The sequence below is a fragment of the Ambystoma mexicanum genome, chromosome 6q (assembly GCF_040938575.1).
Source record: "Ambystoma mexicanum isolate Mex_15411 chromosome 6q, UKY_AmexF1_1, whole genome shotgun sequence".
Classification (NCBI taxonomy): Eukaryota; Metazoa; Chordata; class Amphibia; order Caudata; family Ambystomatidae; genus Ambystoma; species Ambystoma mexicanum.
In genome coordinates, this window is record NC_090937.1 from 1,510,695,184 (window position 1) to 1,510,715,070 (window position 19,887).

General features: G+C 45.5%; 1 protein-coding gene across 2 annotated transcripts in view; it reads right to left on the reverse strand.

Annotated features, from left to right (window-relative positions):
- Positions 1-19,887, reverse strand: part of LOC138516807 (catenin alpha-2) — a 3,575,147-nt gene that overhangs the window by 547,532 nt on the left and 3,007,728 nt on the right. For both annotated transcript variants that reach the window (XM_069632215.1, XM_069632216.1), the window contains exon 13: positions 7,044-7,195. In XM_069632215.1, coding sequence (XP_069488316.1) covers positions 7,044-7,195 — 152 coding nt within the window. The remainder of the gene's footprint in view (positions 1-7,043; positions 7,196-19,887) is intronic.

A 19,887-nucleotide genomic window follows, 5' to 3' on the forward strand; every position in this document is an offset into this window, starting at 1 on the left:
ACGGACATGTTGCCAAGCAACAACTTGAGGCGCTTGGTTACGGTGTCTAGTTTCCATGGGGACACATAAAGTAGTCCCAAGATGGCGCGGGCTCAGATCGAGAGGAGCCGACGCGAGAGACTGTTTTGCTACCTGGCGAGTAAGTACTGCTTACAGCACACATCCCCCAATCTAGTTGAGGATTTTCCTCGTAACATGACTCTTATTAGAGTCCGGACATATTAGAATGTTGTAATTGGGTAATACCGCATGCTCGTGTTAGAAAAATACATGGCGTATTATCACGCGCTCACAATTGTAGTGCATTGGAGCATTTAACCAAAGTATACACTTTCTTTTATGGTTACACTTACCTGTTTTGTCCGGATTATACAGAATGTTGCATTTGGGGTAATACCATTGGCTTGGACAGATATATGGCGCAATTTTATTTACCCATAATTGTAGTACACTAGATCATTTAACCAATAGGACCTTTCCGAACTACGCCATTCAATAGATTTGTGGAAACATAACAAAATGGAACTTAAAAGAAGTATGGTATATACTGTTCCTTCCTTTGTCTTTTCGTATGTGACAGATCACAACGGGATCTAACCCTTTATAATTGTGAAGAGTAAGGACTTATTGAACACTCTAGTGGGTAAGTCTGGACCTAAAAGCTCAGTGGCCTATGTCTTTAAGTATATAATATTAGGTATTGTACCTTACTTACATCACATTTGTCTCTTGTTCTCTCATCCTGTTTGTTTCTCCTGCCTCCCTACCACCACTTGGGTAATTATGTATTTGCCATTTTTTGATTTCGAATATGTATGATGTAATACATTGCTATGTTAATGCTTTTCAGTTTAATTTGAGTACTAATTTGACAAGCCCTATTTTGAGAAAGGCCTTTGGTGGCCGAAACACGTGTAAACAAGGGCGAGTGAGATCCTGCAAAGCAAATTAATGCAAATAAATTCACTTGAAACAAGGCGCAATTTCCTGTTTTAGGGGAGGGCTTAGTTGCCCCACTGATGTTAAGAAACCTGTCACTTTTCTTCACTCTCTTAGACTGGTATGGATCGTATACTTTGAAGTTCCATAAGGACCTATCACAATTACCACTAGGTTTTTGTAGTTTGCCACGTAGGATGACGTTAGTAATACGTAAGTTAATGTCATCAATGATGATTTTTTGCTATAAAAGAATGTTTTTTTTAAGATGCATTGAGAGATCTTACGCTGAGACGTCCGTTGATGTCTGTTGTACTCCCTGTTTTAGATATTTGATATTAAAACAGTTATACTTTTACCAACTACCTCAGTCATTTTGATTATTGATGTTTGAGTAACTTCTGCATCCCTATCCATCTCAAGGTTATTGCTACTTCGTCGTAAAGGGCTGGAAGCCTCCAGTTCAGCACAAAGCAGGTTCAGAGGTAACAGATGCCCATTTGACCACTATAGGGATGTCCAAGTCTCTGCAGCTCGAGGGCTGCATTTAAGATATGGATCTCGCGTCCAAAACCCTATAATCATGAGTCTACCTCCTAGTGGCAGAATAATCTATAGAGGCAGAATAATCTATAAATATAAGCCATAGCTAAATTGCATAAGGTGGAGGGTATTCTCATCATTATTACAGCCACATCCAATTTGATATGCACATGTGTCAGCACCTGTGAGTCAGCTCAGCTATAGAAGGTGATGTGTTTTCAGGCCAGATGGGCTGGGCATGCCAAAAGATAGGGCCAGAACCTGAATGGCCTCTTCTTTAATCTCTTTGTGAGGGCAGGTAACACACTCTGGCAAAGACAACCGCACAACAGGCAGCTGTCCTGGGCCAATGCATCAAAGGAGCACACCCATTCAAAGGGATTAGCCTCACACAATGTTGCTGTATTTCTAAAACCTTTTGCTGCTAGTGAGAACAGAAAGGAGTGGGGTTAGAGTAGACATGAGGGCTCTGTACAGTTCAGGAAGACTTTCACTATCTTCTTTCTCTATGGCTCTCTCTCTCCTTCCTGTCCACTCCACTTCTGTAGAGAGAAGTACTTTGGGTGTGATGTCAGAAGGACACAGTCCACTTCTTCCAAGAACAGGGATTGGGCAACTAAGGCAGGCTAGCTTTAGTCCTATCACCTGAGGGATTTTGCCTTTAAGAGATGGGGGCTCCCACCACTTCTTTGAATCAGCTCCTAAATCCAATCACTGGAGTGTGCTGAGAGAGAAGCCCTTTCTTACATCCTTGAAATGTGAGGAGAAGGCAGGTGTTCCAAGGCAGGCTCTGTCCCCTAACTATCTCTAGCTGCATTAAGGGTAAACTCTGCTACTGGACCAAAACCGGCATCTCTGCCTGTCACCCTGTTGCCTAGGACCACACTGTCTTTCATGATCCATGAAGATGTGTTCCAGCCTCCCCCATGTTTTGGGAGACTGGGAAAAAAATTAGCTTTGGCCCTTGAGACCCTGGAGTGGGACTCAGAAGGCCTGAATTCCTAAACAGCCAAAATCCTTCAGTTTCAGTGCTGACCCACTGTGAGCTGATTCAAGCATGTTTGACATCAAGCAAGCCTACAGGACCATTTGAAGCTTCCTTTGGCATTCATCGCTCTCTTGACTGCCATTTTCTGTTTGACTGCGTTCAGCGGCGCAATGCGCCAGCTAAGGCACATCTCTGCCTTGGTTCGAACCAACAAAGTATTGCAACATTGCATTGCTCAAGTCACTGTTCAAAGCACCAACTTCCTCATTGCTGGTCCTGTAAGTCAATTGACTCAACCCTGGTGTCCCATGAACAGCGCCCTCAGAGCCTTTGCACCCAATCGATTTGCTTGTGCAACCTGGTACCAGCTCAACTACCACCTAACCGCCGATCAATCTGGTGATCCATACAGCACACTTCAAGACCACAGATAACTTTGGTTTGACCCAGATTCAACGCCAACTTACCGCTGGACCACCATAACTGCTGCATCCTCATAAAGAACCCACAAACAACTCTGAGAAACCTGGTTTGATTCTGTTGAATGGCCAAGATATTTGCAAATGTATTAATGATAGATATCTGCCCCCCTGGTGTTAGGGAGAATTCTCTGTTTAGGCTGAATTTCCTAACCTAGTGAGTCCCCCAGCAGCTTTGCTGGATTTCTGGAGTTTGTTTTTTCCATCCTGCCAAGAGTGAGACTCTTTTCCTCCCACTCTTGGACATGTATGTGTGTAATTCCTTTGAATGTCAATGTGTTCCATGGGCTATGGGGTCTTTTCCTCCATAGGGTCTCATATGTTTTTCTATGTGTGTTACACCGCACCCTACGTGCCGTAGCACTGGGGCATCCTAGCGGACCCCCACCATAGTCTCCATACCCGGGGAATGACTACTGTCTCCCCGGGCATGTAAAGTCACCATTGGCTTTACTAGACCTAAATTTACTAACAGAACTAGTACAAACCATCTTATTGTGGACGTGCTAGTAGGGGTAATTCGATTACTCCTGGGTCTGTTACTCGAGGGGGCACTGTCCCGTCCCGCCTCGTCGAGTTTTGGCTGGTGGCAGTGGAGACTACTTGTTATGTTCGACCCCGAACAAAACCCTATGGGATTCGTCCCATTGTTGGAGATTGATACTTTTTCTCGTTAATCTCTAACATACCACCGGTCTACTTATCATAAATAAGTTTATCGGATGGTATTTTCTGCCAGAACTTGGTTTGTAAAATGGCGTATGTGTTCGTCTCTGTGACTCCTAAACCAAAGGTTGAGCCCTTTGTTCCACTTTTGGCGGGCCTCTGTACAGAGACCCTCCAAAGTGGTGCCATAATGTCTGGGTTACCACAGGGGTGTGGGAGGGGGTTTAGGCACCCTGGACCGAGTTGCCTTGCCAACTCCGGTCGCACTCTGGAGTGATTGGCCCAAGTGGTGAGCCTTCCCGCTCACCACTTAGCATGTGTTGATTGACAGCTAGGCTGAATGAATGGGGGTTTTCTGCATAAAAGCAGGGCTTTTGGGACTGGATCTTCAGAAATCGCCACAGGACCTAAAAATCCGACGAGGGTAACGCTGAGCCGACCTGCACGACGACACCTCCGGTGGAGCCCTGCGAAACCGACTCACCACTTCCCGATGACAGAGGAGATCTCCCTGCTGGAGAGTCTCTTCCCCTGACTGGTGGGAACAACCAGTCCCCTTTGCTTTTTATTCGCCTCAGGACGCAGTGGTCGAATTGCCCGTGCAACGCACCCCGGCAACTGGATAGCCACTACCCCTGAACCGTGACCAAAAGGTGGTGCCTTGTGACGGAGCACTCCGCGGCTGGTCTCTTCCCTGGTAGTGCACCGGACTTCACTTTTCTTCGACAATGAGATCATCTCTACTCTTGGCAAAGACCCGACGTGCATCCACCACCAGGAACAACTGTCCCCGCCGGAGCTGCCCTCCACAACAAGGTACCGTGTCCGCCTGGCTTCCCTTTCGATCAGTTCGAGTGAGGTGTCTTAAAACTCTCCGTTCTGTTGGGTCGCCTCCAAGCTTTTCTCATTCGTTGTTCTGAACTGGTTCAATCTGCCGATAACAATTTGCTACAAAGACTTGAATGCACCTCCACTAGAGACTTTTTGGGACATTGCGCCTTGCCTCTCTCCGAGTGGGCCTGGCCTCTAAACTTTATGATCTATTGTGGTTCTTGCCTTCTTACCGTACATTTTGCCCATGAAGTATTGAACTGTGTTAATTTCATAACCTGCCTATCTTTTTCTCTCCCGTCCTAACCAATATTAGAGTGTCATCTAGGTTGAGGTATACACCTCTGTCTGACAATAAGTGGTGCCGGTAGAACCTAGACTTGTTAGATGTTCCGTTAAAAATAAATACATCAATATCTTTCCACTAAGCCTTGTTGCGTGTTTGCTTGTCTTGCGGGGAAGAATTGCCCTATTTTGTATACTACACATACTGCTCAACTCTTCTTGAGGGAAGTCTGACTGCTCAGCCACAGCTACCAAGTGAATCTGTGTGGTACAGACTGCTACCAAGTGGGGTCACCGCCAAACACCTGTAGTCCTAAATCTTTTGCAGTGGTCCCAGAGGGAACTGCACAGGTTTCCACCTAACACCTGGTCTTTGAGGCCCAGAGACTGGAAACGTCATTTTAAATCTCTTTTGCAAGCTCAAGACAAACCTTTTGAACATTGTGGTCTTGCCTTTTCTAACCTGTTTCATTATTCAGAGTGCTCCACGTACTCTATCTTGGCATATTATGTCTTCCTTTTTTACAGTGGATATTATTGGTGTTTGGGTGCTACTGATCCACGTTCATACCCCTCTTGAGAGTATAGCCTTCCCTCGGCTCTCGTTACCACAAAAGGTGAAGGAGGTTTATCTCTTAACTGCGCCTGTTTTACCTTTATGATTGTGTTAGCTCTTGGTGTGTAGAAGTGTGAGGGCTGAGTGTGCTCTTCAGCCTCTACTCATCCTCGCACTCATGCAGGGCAGAAGTCTATCCATCACACCACGATTTCATAATGTGCTGTTACACCAGACAAGAACTCTGTCAGGAATGAGCTCATGGTAGCACACAAAGCTGAGCGACACATGTTCTCGGAGTTAGAATTCTCTGCAGTGTCAAGACGCATTCTTTGTTTTTAGAGATGAGGCATTGTGCCAACTTGTGCTACATAGTGAAGGGCTTCTGCCAGTAAATTCTCACAGCTACATTTCGATAATTTGCAATTGGCCTGTGCATATGCAAATGAGCGAATCTCCACTTGCCAGGCTCCTGCAGAACACGGTCCATGTATCTGCTGCTGAAGTGCTCCTCTCCTGGTCCTCCGGCAGGTGGTTGCCCTGTTTGAGCACCTTAACCCGTGCCACGGCTGGCTCATCACTCTTTGAAAGGTTCTGCTTTTGACTGCGAAGGGTGGTGACGTTGGGGACCCACCAAACGGACGTCTCCCTCGTAAGCCATTAGTAGTATATTGCTGACAATTTAGCATAGTTGCTGTTCAGACCTATGATGGTGTTATGCAATTGATGCCTCCCTCGAAACAGGAGTACGCGTAGTAGGTTTTTTGGTTCGAGCATATTCCCTAGCACCTTATTTACATAAACAGATATTGATAATGCAGGTATTTATATTAAAGCGACTGCGCCTGTGTAATTTGGAATTTTTGTATGAAATGATCAGCTCTCTGTTTCCATGGTAATATCAAGCGTTGTCATTCAGAGGTTCTGAATATTCACTGCCATGGTATCGTATATGCAGCATGTGTTCCTGATGCAGAAATGGCATACAATTGATTTCGCAAAAAACAATCATGGTTATATAAACCACTAGTCATTTCATGCATAGATTAATATGTATAGCTCACATGCCTGTTGGTTACCTGGTGTTATACTTCCAAATTCAGTGCATGTGCAATACAGGTGCTTTAAGCTTTAAGGTTTTCTTTATACGCATAGACATATTAAAGTGATGTATGCAATCTTAAAATAAACAACACAAAACATATCCATTGAAATAGTTAGGAGATTAACAATCTACAGAAAAAAAGAATTGCATTGGAATGATGCGATTGCATTGCAGTGCCTTTGTTGCAAGTGCCTTGAAAGGCACGGGCTGGGAAGGGAACTATATAACATCCTTACAAAAGATGTCTTCCGTCATCTTAAGAGAGCGCACACATGGGGGCGCGTGTCTGCGCATGTGCAGTGCGGATTGCATTACCTACCTCACATATGCTGTCAAAATCATGGGGCCAGATTTCATAAACTGCGCAGGTGCATGTGCAATTTTGCACAATGCGGTTTTGCCCTAGGACAATTCTGCACAATTGCACTTGCAGCGGTGTAAATATTCTATGATCTTGTGTTTAACTGCGCGCCTCAATGGTCGAAAAAAATTAAATAGGGGTGGGGTGGAACACCTCTGTAATAACTGTGTGATTTATTTTAGGACGAACAGGTACATATTACGTCTAGAATGTACGTGACTAATTCATATATATTCATATGTTATTTAGCATTCCCCGAAACATCATGCCGCCTGCGCCCACTTACATACCCGTATCATCAAGACAGCTTTCCGGATGTCCCTGACGCCATCATACACCAGGCGCGACGCGTCAATGAATTCGTTCTCTTCGAATGGCTGCGGGATATTCGTGCTCAAAGCTTCAATGGCGACCTCGACTTGTTCCGCAAACCGTGGCATCACTAGAAGATGAAAGACAGAAGTGCAAAGGACAACATGAAATTACCGGGGGTCTCTCCTTTCATGCACCCTCCCCCCGTTAAACCCCCAGCAAACAACGTTGTGGAGGCCATGGAAAAAGCATAGGACAGTTTTGTGACAGAAGGGGAAAAGACAGTTCGAGCTGCGCGCGACAGGCTGTAATTGCGGCCCTGTCAGTCGGGCTTCTGAAAGAAAAGAAGGCCTCCTTCTGATCCGACCCCATGATTCGGCGGTGTTTTGTCGCGCGCGCTTTGACAAACTGTGATCGACTTTGTTTTGGAATGGAAGATTGACACTGCACATCGGGCAAGTGTGTTCAGTGCCTACACAAAGAGCGTTCGAAGACCCCCTCCCACGTATCCCAGCGACTGTCTCTGTTAAAGAAAGAAGCGAATTCAAAATCATTTGCTATTCCTCTTAAGTCTAAAATGGAATTCATTGCCTGCAAACAATAGAAGGATGGTCTTTCCGCCTCAACCTCCTCGCCATTTTAAAGGGTAGGCAAAACTCTCATTGTGACGCACAAAGAAAAAGGAAAAAAGGGTGTCGAGCAAATTTTTCAAGAGTAATCCAATTTACATTTCACACTGACCTGTGTCTCTCCGGCAAGTACACCTAGAAGCGGGCGAATATAATGTTTTCCTCAGATCAGTCTCGTATATCATACATTAGTTCAAAAGGATGGCCCCGACGGGACCATCTCGTTAACAAAGTCACATATATGTATACATATTCAATGACTTACAGACATAACAATTGTTCACCCAGGGGTGTAGCTTTGTCAGTAATTGTGTGAGGGTCGATGCAGTTCTGTGATTGTCCCAATAAGCTACGCATTTTATCCAACATTGGTAACAGGCGCTTTATTATGTATTTTTCATATAAACATTAGCTATGTATTACTGTGACGGCTGTGGCTACAGATCTTTTTTTAACCATGCCTTATATTTGCACGGTGTCTCTCAGTGTTAAACACATCCACTCATGTCTCCTCCACACAATTCTCATGTGTGCTCTCAAACCACGACCCCAACCATCCAAACCCACATTGCTAGCTTCGTACCATCATCTTTATATGAGTGACGTGAGAGACACTTCAACCTCTGGAATGCACTCTGTACACGGTCAATAGTCTTCTATATATTGCAACACTGCAGTCGGTAATGCCATACAGTGGCGAGTCTCCGTGTACGTCTAACCTAAAGGAATCACTTCCAGGAAACTGTTTTGTCCATTAAGCAAACTAAGGCACATTGATGGGCCAGAATCAATACTTTGGTCTAATGGAGAATTTAAATATTAGGCCTGCTTCCTGGTTCTCTAACTTGAAATTTAGGCAGGTGACTATGCGAGTCCTTATGAGTATAAGGGTGCTGTAAAAGAATGCAAGTAATAGAATTACAGCTAATTTTACCACACCATTGTGCTACCAGATTGTAATTTAGTCCTGTTTTCCGCCAAAAACTGCAGGAATTGCTTGCAGCCGGTGGATTATCATCTGTATTAATTCCTTGAAGTCCCCAATTGGAGTCCTGTGAATGGGGGATCACTCCACATTTCCAGCACATGTAATCTGGCACTCTTACTACTGAAACAAGTGGTAGTGATGGTAAACAAGAAAGGCTGCATTTCGGTGGGAAATGTCTCGATGCTCATGCTGACCCACTATGTCTCTTACAATCCCATATTCATGATTTAATGAATTAGTTATGCTTTCTGCATAGTCATCTTCCAAAAGTTACAGTAGTGCTGTGTGCTCAATAAAGCTGACTTGCAAAACATCAAAACACGTGGTAAATCAACCTCACTACAACATATATCTCAGAAATTGCAAAAGGTAGACAGAGAATGTGTATAACATGATTACAAGGCAATCCCGCACATGTGTTGGGTTAAAAATGTATCTAATGCTCTTCCAGCTACAATGCAAAAAAGAGAAACAACTGGGAATGTGTTAAAATCAGCAACTGACACTGATTTATGATGATGAACAATTTGAGAAATTCACACACTGAATAAAGCAAAATATAATTTAGTGATTGTTTAGTATGGTGTGTTCAGACCTCATAACCGGCACAACTATGATCCTACTTGCAAAGTTTCCCAGTTCCATGTCTGACACCACGAGCCAGACCGGTTTTTTGCTTCCAATTGCCTGCTGGAACCTGCAGTTTCATTTTTCCCATTGTAAGGATGGGCCAAAAAGTCCCATCCTGCAGTGTGAAAAAAACAGGACTAGTTCGAAAGGACTCACATGGAACTGGGAAACTTGGCAGCATCACCCCTGCCCAGTATAGTTCCAAACGTGTCCCAGCAGGGGCCCAGTCCCTCCCCAGAGGAAAAACCTCTATTGTAACCTGGCCAGAGCTTCAAGATTGCTGGAGCTGCCTCCCCATCCATGACCACCTAAGTCCTATGCAGGCTGGCCACCTCCCTGCCGAGTGCAGGTCCCCAAGTGCCCCTGCGGTGGCACTGTCTCTCCCCAAAAGGAAAAGCTCTGTAGCACCCTAGGCAGTGCTCCAGGACGGCCAGGGGTGCAAACCCGCTCTTGGACACCTGCTTTGCACATGGGTTGGTCACCCCCTGCCCTGCAGAGGCCCATGCTTGCCTTGGCTAGAGCCCTGGCTCTCCCCACAAGGGAAACATCTCTATTGTGCCTCACCCAGAGCTCCAGGCTCTTGGGCACCTCCCTTTCAATTTGACATTTTTATCGAGTTACATCAATAAGAAGGCTGGACACTTTTGCCCAGCTTTTCTCATCCAGGGTACACAGATTACAAGAAAGTTATGTCACCTTCCACCAGATTGCTGTTAACAGTGAATAATGGTCCGTTCTGCGTTCTAGCTGGTTCTCGCTGTCCCGTCCGGGGTACGTGCGGAAACCACCAAACCCCCCTAAACTGTCAAAGGGTAATTCCCCAAGAGATGTCTCAGCAGAGCTGCTTGCTCGGTACACACCTCTGTCCCATGTAAAGCCTGTGGTGCTCTTCCAGGAGCCTACCTTTCTGGGCAGCAGGGCGCCTGACTGATCACAGAACCTCAGTTGATGGACACACAGATGTCCACTTCAAGGGTTCTATTTGGTGCACTTAGTCCATTTAGAGTTGGAATGTTTGGCTTGCCTCTGCTGGTGTGTCAATCAATTAGCTTTCATCTGCCTTGGGACTGTGCCAATTCGAGGATTCACCCCAGGGAGGGCTCTCCCATCTGAGCATAGTGAAGGCCGAGCAACCAGGATGATCCCCAGTGGTGAGATCTCATGAGTGTTGCTAGCCCGGTTGCGGTGTGGCTGTGCCATCTCCATGAGTAATGCTGTTGCACGTACCCACCGAGCACGTGCTTTTCAAATTTGTTCAGAACGGCCGTTCTGTGTTGTGCCACCTCCACTACACTGGTGGTGGTGTGCAGGGGCTCCTCTCACTCAGTTGTCCCTTGGCCAAGCCTTTCCTAGTCCCAACCCTCCATTCCATAGCAGGCCGGGGCAATGGTGAATGAGTGACCGACCTGTCCATCCAACCGTGCATGTCATGGCACGCTCTTATACTTGAGTCAAGCAGAACTACCAGAGAAGTTGAAGGTCGGCCTGAGGCAGGAGTGTGGCTCCCCCATTGCCACTTTTCAGAAGATGTAGCTGCCTACTTTATCCTGTCATTAGCATATGCTTGTTTAAAACATTAAGCCATATGCGGTTCACATACATTCGGCTGACTGCCCTATCAACCTTCAATGGTACCTTCTGTGCCTACCATGGGGACCATGTGTAATGGGCAATCAGGGTTTGAATTCTGGAGAGGAACCCGGAGAAATGGCTACCATGTTCAAGGAAGGCAGCAGGTGTGCAAATTACCCACTCCCGTCTCAGGAGGTTTTGATGAAAAATAGCAATATAGGACTCTTTTGAGACCCTATAATTGGAATGAGTGCACTTTAAATATTTTAACGAGGATCCATTGGAGGGCACGTCTGGTGCCAGCAGCTGTGGTAATTCCATCTCAAATAGCATATATTAAAGTTGCTACAGTTAAAGATCTTGTGGTTGGATCTTGGGATCAAGCTGACAGTCTGTCTAGGGCGAGCTATCATCTAGCCCAGGCCCTGCCTCTCGGCACCCTTTTGATGCTCTTGACTGAGTGTCATGGGTGCCGTAACCAGTTACCTTGAAAAAAGTAGAGTGCTCAAAGAATGCCAGTCACCTGACTACTTCAGCTAGTTATAATGGAATAGGACTATGGTCCTATTTTGTTTGTTTTTTTGTTCGGAACTGTGGCGATGATTAAGAGGGCTGGGAGCATTCATATTATGCTGCTAGATGTGAAATTTTTAGACCTGCGCAAGACGAACCAAAAAGAAAGCAGTTGACAAGAAAGCGTGAAGAGGGTAAGGATTAATGTAGTTTTGAGTTTTGACCTTTCCATTGCCAATGAATTCTGTTGACATTGAAAAATACACTACACACTTCAAGGATCTCATCAGTTCAAACATATTATGATGATGAGAAGCTTGACACAGGTGGTTGCATCCAAACATGTAAAAGAGTCCTAGATCTAGCGTTTGGCAGTGCATCCCAATCTTGCTCCCAAGCACATTTCACAATAGTGAAACAACTATTTCCTGAAAGTGCACTTGACTAACACTAACTGGCTTGATAGAACCAGCCAGTCTCCAACATTGCTGATTTTGTCATGAAGCTGTATCTTTTCTTCCGCGGTGGGAATCACTGATCCTTGGCAGTCATAAAAACTGCATTAAATACCAAGCCCAAATAATCACTGAAATCATCAACAAATCATTCAAAACTCTGAAAACAAAAAGGTCTCCTTGAACCCATATATTTGTGCCAATTATCAATCTATTACAAATTCACAAGTCACTATCGATTCTATTCTGCCTGTAGAGTGGTCAGACCATCTCGTTATCAACTTCACACTGAATAACAACAACCCAGACCACACTACCGCTAAAAAACCTGAAACCTTTCAAACTAGAAACATCAAAAAGCTCTCAGCAGACAACCTCTCCCCCATTCTCAAAGCAGCACTAAACAACACCTCCCCTGATACCAATAATCCTCCTTACCTAGCTGAACCTTACCAACAGAGCCTCACCAATACTATTTACCTACTCGCCCCTATCACTACCAAAACTCGCAAAGCAGACAAACGTTCATGCTTTTGGTTCAATGAGGAACTAGTCTCACTGAGACGTACAAAAAGAGCACTTGAACACATTCACAGGAAAGCCAACAATATAGAATCAGCAAAAGCCTTTGACCAAGCCAATAAAAAGTACAAATCAGCCATAATCTCACAAAAAACCAATGCCCTGAACCAGCGCATTATGAACGCCTCCTCAGACAGTAAATAATTATTCTCCATCCTCAGAGAGTTACAAAACCCTTGCCAAGTTATGGCACCCTTAAACGCTAGCAAAGCCTGGTGCACCACAATACAAGATGCCTTTGCAGCTAAAATCATATCACTGCAAAAAAAAAAAATCGACAGTAAAAAAACCCTCTTAGCGGAAACAACCACAAACAGTGGACTCACAGAGAACCTATCTTACTCAACCACTGGCAAGCCATTTCATTTTACTCCGGTCTCACACAAAGAAATATCTGACATTATAGCTAAACTCAAAGCATCCAATTGCAAAGAAGACCAATTCCCATCTCACCTAGTCCAACTCTACGCCCCCACCCTCATACCCTTCATTACTGAATTTGTCAATCCGTCATTCAACACCAATTTAGCCCCTAACAGCATTAAAAAAGCATGGGTGACCCCTCTCCTAAAAAAACCTACCTTAGACCCATCAATCCCCACAAACTACCGACCCATTATAACGGTACTCTTTCTACAAAAAATAATTGACAAGATAGCTTACGCGCAAATACAAAATCACCTTGAACAGTACCAATTATTGGGAGACCGACAGTCAGGATTCCACCTCAATCACAGTCCAGGTACAGCCCTACTCGATCTGAAGATACAAATTGAGGCCACCAGAGATGCAGGCAAACTCTGCCTACTAATACTATTGGATCTCTCTGCGGCATTTGATTTGGTCGACCATGACAAACTTTCCAGTACACTAGCAAATAATTTAAATCTGTCCAAGGATGCCACAGACTGGATCAAATCATTCCTAGCAGATAGGACATTAAGAGTGTCCATCGGTAAAGAATCAGCTGACCCTATACCAGATCCCGTAGGCGTCCCGCAAGGCTCATGTCTATCCCCTACATTGTATAATGTTTACACCAAGCTGCTCTTTGCATCCTTGGATGCCATGGGTGTCATCTACACCAACTTTGCAGATGACACCCAGGTCCTCATCCCACTCACAGGCAATCACGAGCAAGATTCTCTGCTCATCAATCAAATTTACTCAATTATCCAAAACTGAATGGCTAACAATAGCCTTTGCCTCAATGATGACAAAACAGAGCTACTCATAGTAGGCTCACTCTCCAATATTAATGCGCTTCAGCCAGCCTACAAACCTTTTGTCATTGATGGCACCACAATCCCTGTACTTAAACAAGTGAAGACACTTGGTGTCTACTTATATGCCACTTTAACTATGGGCCTCATTCTGAGTTGGGCGGTAAGGGTTAATGGTCACTGGTAAGGAGACTGGTGCCGTTAAACCCTTACTGCCCAATTCCGATGTCCCTTAGCGGGAGCCGCAAAGGACATGTGGTCTGACCACACGTTCTTTGTGGGCCCCGCTAAGGCACCAGGGTGCTAATAACGGGCTCGCTATTCGCAGGCCCGTAATAAGTGCCTTCCCCATTCCCATTGAGCCCTATAGGGGCTCAAATGGGAATGGGGAATGTTGGTTGAATGGGGATTTACCGGGTCCGCACAGGTCGGAATGCCCTGGTAAATCCCCATTCAACCAAACCGGACCCGGACCCGGTTTTGGAGGCAGACATGGCACCAATAGCGCCATGGCTACCTCCAGACTCGGAATGAGGCCCTAAGTCAAAACAAGTTAACACGCTAGATTCCTCTATGTCCTACACGTCCAAACTTATCTCCCTCAGTCGTACATTTCTGTCACCTAACAACTGCATGACATTAGCAAGAGCACTCATACTGTAAAAACCTGACTACTGTAACATCCTTCTCCTCGGCACCTCCAAAACAAATATAGCCAAACTTCAACTTATGGAGCATAAAGCTCTCCGAGCTGCCATAGGCATTAAAAAATTGGAACATATCTCTAATATCCAAAGAGATAACCACAGGCTCCCCATCCAAGCTAGGATACTATTCGAAACTCTAAGCATTACACACAAATGCATTATGTACAAAGCCCCCAAATACCTCACCAATACAGTCCTCATGAAATCTCAGACCAGACTTCTCAGATCCAACAATAATGCTCAACTCGAAATCCCCTGATACAAAAGAGAGAAATCCGGGGGCAGCAGCTTCAAGGTCCTTGCTCCCAAACATTGGAACTCCCTACCCACCAATGTCAAGAATGAAACATCCTACCCACAATTTAAAAAAGCACTGAAAACCTCGTTATTCAATCAAACTAAACTGAACAAATGTTATGTCCATTGTATATACCACAATACCATGTATGGAACACTTCTTTTGTCTGCATTATTTGTCTGTCTGTAACTACTCCGTGATACCTCTCGGTCTGGGCGTATTATAAATGTAATAAATAAATAAATAAATAAACAAACAAACTATTCCAATAGATTATCTAGCACATGGTTACTAATAACAAGTTTCAATTCATTGTGGAGAGTTTCAGTCTACTCTGTGTTTGTCCGTCAGGATTTAGAACTAATAGAGGTACACAGACAGTGTATTCATTATTCAAATGCCTCTCAAAACATTTCGAAATATGATGTATTTATTAATTTCAAAATATAGAAAGCACATAAAATCTTACCACAAGGCAGTGATGCACCCTACCATAACACCAAGAAATGGTAGTGCATATGTACAGAACAGGAAGACTAACTTAAATGCAAGAATTATACTTAATACAATAATACTTCTTAAATAATATGCAATCATTGTGTCGGGGGAAATTCTGCCGGGGTCGGCTGGGCCGTCCGCGGACCTCCGGGCAGGGAGGCCCCAACTCCTCCCGTATATCCCAAAAACCACAGAGTATGAGACACACGCAAGAAGCAAGGTGGTTCTGCTGTTTATTATACAAACGGCAGGGATGGGTCAAGGATCGTACGCGTCCGTCCTGACACACACACAATCGTGGGCTCGCAGGCCCTTTTTACCTTAGTATGACGCGCTACTTGCGTCACCTCGAAAAGTTAGCAAAAAACCTATCTCCACTCTGGATTGGTTACTTGAGTGGTAGGGTTAGTATAGCATACGTATAGAGAACGGTGTTAGTGGTTAAGGGTCAGTCAGGTGATATACCTGGGTTGTCCCTACAATTAGATACATGAGAATTGTTACATGAAGACCCCTGAGGATTGGTCAATGTTAATGGCGTCAGTGATAAGAGCCCCATGTTCTGATTGGTCCGCTCGCGAGCCTCCCAGTCTGGGACCATCGCCGTTCCCAGCTCGCGGTGCACCTGTCATTTGCAACAATGTTTCACTATGGGTACGTGCAGACAATGTGAGGATTTATTCATATGCTGGAAGGCCGACTACTCCCACTGTCGCAGATGTCCATTGAGTCTTTTAATTGTATCTGCCTGTGTCTTGTAACGAGGGATCCAGGCGCCTCCGTTCTCCTGGCCTTGGCATCCTTTCAGGTTTGGCTTGGTCACGTGAGGTGGGACCGTGTTTGAGGCAGAATTCTGCACAATTAATATTGTTTTTCCCGTTGTGTGCCTGGTTTAATTTGCAGGTGTGACTTGGACGTCAGCTTGCGGCATGCGAGATTGCAACATTGTGCCCTTGGTTGTCTGCTTTTAGAATGCGAGTTTGCAACATTGCGCCCTTGGCTGTCTGTTTTCGCCGGGCTCATTCTGCAGGGTCAGCAACTGAGCTTTTGTTTATTTTAATGTTCATGGAAGCTCTTGCTTGCGCCTACTTGGATCAGGTGCATAGATGGAGCCGTTGAGTGCACAGGCGCTTTAGGTTATAGGGTTTAGGAGAAGCGTAAGCAAGCCATTTAGATAAGTTCATTGTGCGTCTTGCGTTTCTGCATCTTAAAAAGCCTATGTGAAAAATAATAAAGATGCACGTCCGTGGGTGTGTTCGTCACCTACGTCATAGGGCTGAGTATATTCTTCGTGTAGGTTGGTGTGGGAGTGTCCAGTGTTCATGTTTGCACAGGTGTGCTGACCGTTGGCTAGGTCGTCATGGCATCTCTAACGATGTATTGGTTTAGTCAAGTTCATCCATGCCGCAGGTGTTGGCATGGGTAGGGCGGGCTGCTGGGCAGGTGGGTGGGCACATCCGTATGTTCCTGTACCAGGGTATTTGGTCGTCTGGTAGATGGGCAAACTCCTCTCGTGGCGGGTGCCTAGGCCGTGATCCTCTAGGCCAAGCGCGAGAGGGGATTGGCGGGAGCCTGTTGTTCCATTCTCCCACTTCAATTGGTAGAACAAATGAAATCATTAGAGACTAAATAAAAAGAGAGGAATCCTTAAAAATAAACAGTTTTAAATGAATACATTGCTTTAAGGGACTTTCTAAACTTTTTGTTGAGTTGTCAATTGCGTGTTGCCAGCATACTGATGTACCTTGATCCTCATTCTGGTCATCAAATATCACAGAAGTTTCATTACGATTCTGAATAACATAAGTGACCGTATCAGACCCTGAGAGATTCTGCAATGTAGGGAAAAGGGTTCATGTCTAAATGAGCCCACCTGTGTAAAATGTGCATGATGAGACCGAAAGAAGGAGAATCAGGTGAGTACAGAACCACTCACGCATATATGATCAGGTAAGATGTCATATAGTTCCTTGTGGTTCAACCCCAGAAATTAGTATGCTCAAGATGTGTCATGTCACGCGGGAGACTGGGGTCTGCCGCTCCCATTTCCTCCTGGCGAGTCTACCCGCGCGTTTGCTTTCGGGGACTCGCCGGGAGGGGACTCGCCGGGAGGGGAGCGACGGGCTACGGGGCTGGCAGCCTTCGGCGCATGCGCGGAAGACCTCTCTCTCGGTTCCGCGCATGCGCCGTGGATCGGGCTCACCTCCTTGGTGGGGCTTGCTTTCCAAGCCTCGTTATGGGTCCGCCGGCGTCCGGAAACGGAACGGCCTGCGTCCCAGGCCTCTCGGGCGCCGGCGGCCCATAAAAGAGGCCGCGAGTTTCAGCGAGTCGCGTCTCAACGCGGTTCGCTTTGCTCGCCTCGTTGTTCCTGCTTCCACACTTACCTGTGGCCTGTCCTGGGCCAGCCTGCCTCCAGCCCTTACCTGTGGCCTGTCCTGGGTCAGCCTGCCTCCAGCCCTTACCTGTGGCCTGTCCTGGGCCAGCCTGCCTCCAGCCCTTACCTGTGGCCTGTCCTGGGTCAGCCTGCCTCCAGCCCTTACCTGTGGCCTGTCCTGGGCCAGCCTGCCTCCAGCCCTTACCTGTGGCCTGTCCCGGGCCAGCCTGCCTCCAGCCCTTACCTGTGGCCTGTCCTGGGTCAGCCTGCCTCCAGCCCTTACCTGTGGCCTGTCCTGGGCCAGCCTGCCTCCAGCCCTTACCTGTGGCCTGTCCTGGGTCAGCCTGCCTCCAGCCCTTACCTGTGGCCTGTCCTGGGTCAGCCTGCCTCCAGCCCTTACCTGTGGCCTGTCCTGGGTCAGCCTGCCTCCAGCCCTTACCTGTGGTCTGTCCTGGGTCAGCCTGCCTCCAGCCCTTACCTGTGGCCTGTCCTGGGTCAGCCTGCCTCCAGCCCTTACCTGTGGCCTGTCCTGGGTCTGCCAACCTCCAGTACTTACCTGGGTCTTGCCCTGAGTCAGCCAGCCTTCAGCTGTTCTCACTCTTCCTGTCTTGCCTGTCTCCGAACTTTATCCTGCAAAACCTTTGGAACCATCTGCACCAATCGAACTCCTCTATCAACTGCAAATACCTCGCTGTTACACTGGACCTGGAAGATTCATGGTCTCGACAACCAACTCTACCTGGACTGTGGTATCACCCAACTGAGCCTTCAGATCCTCTTGTCACGCTTTTCTGGAGAGTATTTAACGTGACATTGGGGGTCGGTCCATCCTTCACCCAGTTCCTCTTTTGGGTGGTGGAGAGGCTGATTCCTCGTGCCGCCATTTCATCAGTTTCCGGACTCCAGACTGGCGGCCTCTGCAAGACCATCCACCAAGACTACAGGTACGCAGTCCTCTAGGGCCAATCAGCTTGACAAGATGTCATTCTCCTCCTGAAATGTCTCTCTGTGCTACAGCCATGGTTCAACATCTTGATACTCCCTGAACAGAGAGTGAGTGGATAATAGTGGGTAAGATGAACTGCTGACATTTTCCCCCAAAAAAGGGAGATCAGTGATTGGTTGAAAAATCTTAAAATCTGTGTGGATGAGGTTCTTAGAACCTAAAAAAAGGCCATGTTTAAATGAGACGTTGACCAATGGGAACCAACAAGTGTAGAGTAAATCCAGAATAGATATTAAAAAAATTAAACTGGCAGAGCGTATTCAAGACTGAAAGTGATATTCCTATCTCATAATAAGGTAAGAAAGTTAGATTCGAATAAAGCAGTCAAGGAGTTCCAGATAAGGACGCGATGAGGGATAATGCGATGAGGGATAATGGAGGAAAAAGATTAATATGAAGCTGCTTCTTTAATATTACATTATTAAAAACTATATTTCTATTTGATGTAAGGCAGACTTCTCTCCTTTTATATTAGATTATGTATTTTTCTTTAAGATCAATTATTTATATTGGTAATCAGTAGATATGTAATAAAAAAACACTCTTGCACTCGTATTTATGACTGGAGACAAGATTGATACCTACAGTGTGCAATGTGAATACAATTCTCAGCTGCAAGTGCATACCAAATAATGAAAAATTAAACAAACAAATCACATGATATTGCTATGCCCTTCCCCAAATCAGTAATCAACGAAATTGAACCTGTTCCACTGAAGCAGAAGGTCAATATTGTGTTCGACCAGTTGACACAAAATTCATTGTACCTTCACCAAAGAGAATGATTTAAATGAAGATCCAACTTTGCTATAATCCTTACATGTAATTTAAATATGTATGCGAGCTTGGGCAGATCTGGCTGAAGGATCCAGGGTATGAACTACGACAGGAAATCCCAATCTATAAGTCTCCACTTTTTTAAACTATGACTCCCATGATCTCTCACAGTTGTGTTTGCTGGCTGGGGCTAATCTGATCTGTAGTCTATGCCATATGGAGAGTCAAATGTTGAAGATCCCTGAGCTACAATATGTGGCACAGAATCATCTTAGGCAAATACATTTACCAGCTCTGCTACTTGTGGAGACTTCCATGTCTTAAGTCTGATTGTTTGGATTAAACATGTCTAAAATGATCTGGTGGTCTTGCATTAAACATATATAGTCAGCATGAGGTTGTAGATTAGATAGCAAATTGCCACTTTTTCCAAGTCAATTAGTATGATTAATGAATATACCCAGGCATCTAATTTGGTTTGCTTCTATGATGGAAGAGGTCGCAAGTGGGACAGACTCCTAGATGTCTGTTATTTCATAAGAATGATTTTCAGGTATTTCATACATACAC